The sequence below is a fragment of the Sinohyriopsis cumingii genome, chromosome 14 (genome assembly GCF_028554795.1).
Source record: "Sinohyriopsis cumingii isolate HCF-2022 chromosome 14, ASM2855479v2, whole genome shotgun sequence".
In the NCBI taxonomy this organism is placed as follows: Eukaryota; Metazoa; Mollusca; class Bivalvia; order Unionida; family Unionidae; genus Sinohyriopsis; species Sinohyriopsis cumingii.
The window spans coordinates 71,860,973-71,867,449 of record NC_142974.1 but is presented as its reverse complement, the minus strand read 5'-3'; the positions used below and the strand labels follow the sequence as shown (position 1 = coordinate 71,867,449).

The following is a 6,477-nucleotide window of genomic DNA, read 5'->3' as shown; positions in this document are numbered from 1 at the left end:
ACTACCGAATCTAAACATTTTGTCACAAACTTCACATTTGAATGGTTTGTCTCCAGTATGAATCAATATGTGGGTCTTCAAATGATCAAGGCGCCTAAACATCTGATCACAAACTTCGCATTTGAATGGCTTATCTTCAGTATGTATCATCATGTGACGCTTCAAATGGTAAAGGCGCCTAAACATCTGATCACAAACTTCACACTTGAATGGCTTATCTCCGATATGAATCATCATATGACGCTTCAAATGCCAACTACTACTAAATATTTTATAACAAACTTCACATTTGAATGGCTTATCTTCAGCATGTATGATCCACAGGCACTTGATTCTGGGGTAAACTAATGTGTACACTCACTATATAATTCAAGGTAACTAACTCTCGCCAGTCACGATCTGGCCCTCGATGACTCGGATCTAATTTTCCGATACTATCTAGGCATAAAGTCACTCATAACGTACACCACTGTAAAGAAGACACTCCACACCTTTCATCCATTACCATTTATACAACCTTACTGATTCTGAAAGGCCAATTTTGCAAAATATTTATCCGTTGCTTCGTGTCTTCCACACATGGGCGACCGTTCTAAAGATCTACATCCGGTCTACTTCGGAGTGAATATTACTATTGGGCATTACGTCTACAAACAATGAATATCGAACATAAGAAACATCCATATTAAAATTAAAATGTAATTATTATTTTCTTTCACGCTCATTTGGGAAAAAAAATTGCGTACATTATCTCAACAAATCTGCTCATTTACTATATTGTACGTGTATCGTAGCGGTCATGACCCTTATATAGTTGCATAAAATAAGAAACATTCCAAATGCCATATTTCATGACAGGAGAGAAATTCGAGGAAAAAAAATCTTGAGACGTATGTCGTGAAAATCTATTTAGCAGCAACAAAGCATAAGACAAAAAATGTGTAATACTGTCGAACATGGAAGAAATTACAATTACTACGTGGTATGTTCTGGCTAGACATTTATATTTAGGTTCATAAACACAGCCCCACACCCCACCCCGCCTATGTCCAGGTACTTGATTCAGGAGGAAACTAATGATAACACACCACTTAATTGGCTTATCATACCCCCCCCCCCCCCGAATCTAGTGCCGTATACAAATGGTATTAATTTTGTGTTTAAAAAAAACAGGGTGGGGATAAGGTCTTCACATTTTCTGAATGAAATTTCAAGTTTTCTAACAGATTTAAAAATGTTTCTTGCCCTGATATGTTAACAATTATATCTTCATTTACTTATTTTTGGACTGGGCCCTTTCTTTTTTACAAAGTATAATTATCATGATTGAAATAAAATCACATATTTGAAATGGCTAGTTGTATGCTTGTGAATATGACTTTAATATATTTTCAAGCCAAATCACCTCAATTTAAATACAGCACAAGTGTACATGTTTGGACTTGTATTATTCTTGAATAAATACAATGTTTCCTTAATTTGGCAAAATATACAGGAGTAGACAAATGATTATTGGTATGTATATTTCTAGGGATACACTGTCATTATATTGTCATGCCATAATAACCTTTATATTTTTTCAATGATTAATTACTTCACTAAATCACAATGTAGACAATGGCAACCTACCTGATATATTTGCATCCCATAAAGAGAGAGAGGATGTGAGTTTATGAAGTCATGTAAAATAATTTGAACCTTACATGACCACTCCTCCAGAAAGAAAAACCTAAATTGATAGTTTTGAGTAAAATATATAATTTTAAACTGAAAACTGCAAGAAACATATATATACATATATATATATATATATATATATATATATATATATATATATATATATATATATATATATATATGTGTGTGTGTGTGTGTGTGTGTGTGTGTGTGTGTATTTAGATAACCAGTCCTTCAGTTCTATCATAGTATATTCACATAAATACACATATCTTACATTTTAAGACATCTCCTCATTCTGAGTAACAGATCACACTTTTCAAAGGATTTTTCCATTATATTGAAGGCTGTCTGAGAATCTCATGATTGACTGGAACAGAAACACAAGCCTTGATGACATTATTAATATGCTGACAGACGATATTCCAGCTTCTAAGGATGTGTGCAATCCAGCAATGTTGACTTTCATAATAATGAAAATATTTCCAAATGTGAAGAAGTCTTGTGTGAGAGTTAATGGCATACAGATAAGGAGCATACATAGTATAACTATGGATTCATCAAGTGGTAAAAGTCAGCCTATTCCATTTGAAGCGATGCATACTATGAAGCCATCAGAATGGTTTCTGCTTGACAAATCTGAAAGTGTTTGCAAGCTTTGTTGTAGATCAAAGGAGACTTTTAATGGTAACCCAATGATGATAGAAATCAGCATCAGTAAGGATGGTCTTGTACAATTGTCTGTAGCTGGAAAATTCATAGACCTTCCTCAGTTCTAGATCAGTTCAAAGCTGGCATTCAAGGCCAACTCAATAAATGCTTTGTTTCTTGTCTCAAAATTATTTCTGTATGGCATGGATACCATGACAAGAATAAAGAATAGCCATTTACATTTTTCAGTGATAAATATGTGAAAGAGGTATGCATAATGCAGAAGGATAGTGAACCAAAATGTGTAATCAGATATATCAATTGCTATAAAGTAGTTCCTATAGGCAATGTTTCTCATACATGCCAGATATGAAGCAGAGCAATGTGTAAAAGCCGAAATAATGAAAGAATGAAACAGAAGCAATCAAAACATGCACAGCATTTGTATCAGGATAAAGAAAATGAAAATCCTTTGCCTGGATGCAAACATTTTGAAGATATAATATCAGTTTTCAGAAACATTGCACCAAATCTGACTGAAAATCAGCTTACACTCTTGTGTTCTCAAATCATATCCTCTAATGTACAAAATAGTAAAGGTATGAGATGGCCAAGGGAAGTGATCAGTATGGCAATAACTTTGTATAACAGAAATCCCTCAGCTTACAGAGATGTGACAAAAAATGGTTGGTTACATCTCCCATCTGAGCAGGTACTATCACTATATAAAAATGCAGTATGTCAGGGTCCTGGAATAATACCACACATGATGGAATGGATGTTGAATATGGCATAAAGACACAATTTGACACAAGAGGGCTATTATGGAGGTTTAATCTTGGATGAAATGTCAATTCAAGAAGACATACAAATTGTTCATTATAAATCTGGTAGTACATTGGTTGGTCTAACTGATCCTGGTCCAGAGATAAAGATGATGCATGCAGCCAGCATGGGTAAAGTAGAAAGTAAAATGGCCAATCATGTGTTGTAATACATCTTTCATGGTATAACAGGTTTCAGATGGCCATTTGCCAATTATCCAAATACACAGGCATCACCAAGTGATCTTTTTAATTACAACCTGGAAATGTATTGATGCCCTTTATGAATATGGTTTTAAGGCAATATACTGCTGCATGGATGGGTCAAGCAATAACCGTGCATTTTTAAAAATGCACTTTCTGCATGAAAATCCCATAGAGATAAAGATGGTTGCCAAAGACTACAGAAATCCAATGAGAGAAATTATCTTCATGATGGACCCATGCCATTTACTCAAGAAGATTAGGAACAGTATTCTAAGCAGTGGTTTTGAGGACTTTCATAAGTGACTTCTCACTGTTGATGGCTTCTTTATCATCTGGAAGATGTGGATAGATGCCTATAAAGTGGGACCACAGCACAAACCCTTTCCCAGTTCATCGGAAACTTTCTGATTAGCATGTTTTTCCAAATGATGCTCATAAGATGAGAAACAAACTTGCTTTTGAAGCTCTAAACCAGGACATGTTGAATTTGATGACTATGTACCAAGAAAGTCTGCCTGAGCCAGCATAGAAGGAACTAACAGCAGCACTTGATCTTCTGCAGCATATAAGTTTTTTAGTTTCATTCTTCAGTGACAGTCGACCTGTAAAAGATATAACAGATGAAAGGTTAAGAAGACTTACTTTAGCATATGACTGGTTCAAGTCCTGGTAGAAACAAGTTGCCAATTCAGACAGTGTCAATAAGAGATATAAGACTTTAATGACAATGGAAACAAGAGAGGATCTTGATTTCATGTATCATGGTTTCATGTCATTAACAAAGTTGTGTGTGTCAAAAATAGGTCAAAGCATTGTTCCTTCCAGAATCAACAGTGACATTGTTGAAAATGTGTTCTGCCAACAGAGGTCTTTGTGTCATGCTGCTGCTGCTAACCCAACATATAATTACTATCGTAAAGGAATACATTCCATAGTGCTAGGACAAGCAACAATTTGACGCAAATCAAATTCTGGTGGAATGCATGCTGAACCTTATGCAGCAGCAAGCTCAACTAAACTTTCCAAAAAAATGTTGACACATTCTTATCAATTCTGTAACTGGATCACTGAATGAATAGACAAATGATTTACTGATGGAAGACAATGCAGTGATGTAGATACAGACATGAAATACCATGAAGTCAGAGATCCCAAGGAATGCTAAAATTTATTTAAAAAATAAGAACAACAAACAAGATGCACAGGAAAAATTTAAATCCATCATGAAAATTATTAAAAGGAAAATATGACCAACCAAAATGCTGTTTTAGAGGTCATGCAAATAAAAAAAATGGCATATTACTTGAAAAGGGAATAGTACTCTAATTTAATTCAAGGGGAACACATGGCAGCTACTCTTCAGTTTAAAAGTCAATCATGTAGGTGATACCTGGGAAACATGGAAAAACACTTTTTTAGCTACATGAGGCAAAAATATCTATAAGACAGAATACTTTTATTGTGATTATATTTTTGCTAAATACAAGCTTAATAAAGGAGAACTATGTTACAGAAGTTATTACTTAGCATAGGAAAAAAGTTAGTACAGAAACATTGTAATCCACCAGAAGTCACTATTGACAATAAGAATATTCAGGTTATATATATATATAAAGATAAATAGTTTTGGAAACTTGGATTGGAAACATGTAATATGTTCCCTACCGAATTCAGTTTTGATGCTGAAGCTACTTTACTCTCCCAGCAGAATATGTCCAAGTGTTTGAAAATAGTGAGGATTGATTTTGGATTGTTTCAATCAATAATTATAACATTTTGTTTATGTTAAAAAAACAAATAAGCCTTCAAAAGTGATCATTGCCTTTAAAAAAAACCTGAATTTAATGCATATTTATCTCTGACTTTTGTGTGCTGCTGTAATATGCAATTTCATTTCTTTCAAGTTTTCAATCTAATGGTTTTTTTTCCCTTTTATTTTGTTTTTCATAAAGTAAGTAAATGTTTCAATATTCAGCTCACTCCATATTAATTTGTGTCTTTTAATAATTGTTCTTTTGAATATTTGATACTAATTTAAATATTGTATAAATAATCTGGATTATACATTAACATTTGATAAGAGACAAATATAAACATTAATACCAAAATTAACTTTATAACTTTTACTTGATAATGAATAGGTGTATTTTGTGGGTTCTGTATCACTACACCCACCCCAATATAATAAAACTAAAATGTATCAACTTACCATAAGTTGTGGGATTCCATTTCAGTGTCCTGTCAGCAGTATATATACTGTATCCAAATTCTCATCATAGCATTGGTCCATCATCACACTACTGGCTAACTCAATATAGGTAGTGTCCTATTGAACCCTATGTTCACAATATGTAGTTTTTCATCATACTAATGGTTTACTGAATACAGGTAGATTGTCATCTTAAATTTTGATGTTCACAATATGTAGTCATTTATCATACTTGTGGCTTACTCAATACAGGTAAATTATCAATGTAAACTTCATGTTCTCAATACATTGACATTTACAATACCATTGGTTTAATGAATACAGTTAGATTGTCATCAAAAACTTTGATGTTCATGACATGCATACTTTCATCATACTACTGACTCACTGAATACATATAGATTGTCATATTGAACCTCATGTTCACAATATGAAGTTTTACATCATAATACTGGTTTAATGAATACTGGTAGATTGTCATTTTCAACTTAATGTTCACAATATGAAGTTTTACATCATAATACTGGTTTAATGAATACTGGTAGATTGTCATTTTCAACTTAATGTTCACAATATGAAGTTTTACATCATAATACTGGTTTAATGAATACTGGTAGATTGTCATTTTCAACTTAATGTTCACAATATGAAGTTTTATATCATAATACTGGTTTAATGAATACTGGTAGATTGTCATATTGAACCTCATGTTCACAATATGAAGTTTTACATCATAATACTGGTTTAATGAATACTGTTAGATTGTCATAAATTTTGATGTTCACGACATGTATTATTTCATCATACTACTGACTCACTGAATACATATAGATTGTCATATTGAACTTCATGTTCACAATATGGAGTTTTACATCATAATACTGGTTTAATGAATACTGGTAGATTGTC

General features: G+C 33.0%; 1 protein-coding gene across 1 annotated transcript; it reads left to right on the top strand.

The window, feature by feature from the left end:
* The first annotated feature begins 847 nt into the window (after window positions 1-847).
* On the top strand, window positions 848-5,333 carry LOC149784129 (uncharacterized). The gene is made up of 2 exons (XM_089932221.1): window positions 848-982; window positions 2,024-5,333. The coding sequence occupies exons 1-2, from the start codon at window positions 957-959 to the stop codon at window positions 2,454-2,456; spliced, it is 459 nt and encodes a 152-aa protein (XP_089788347.1). The 5' UTR covers window positions 848-956; the 3' UTR covers window positions 2,457-5,333.
* The last annotated feature ends 1,144 nt before the right edge of the window (window positions 5,334-6,477 follow it).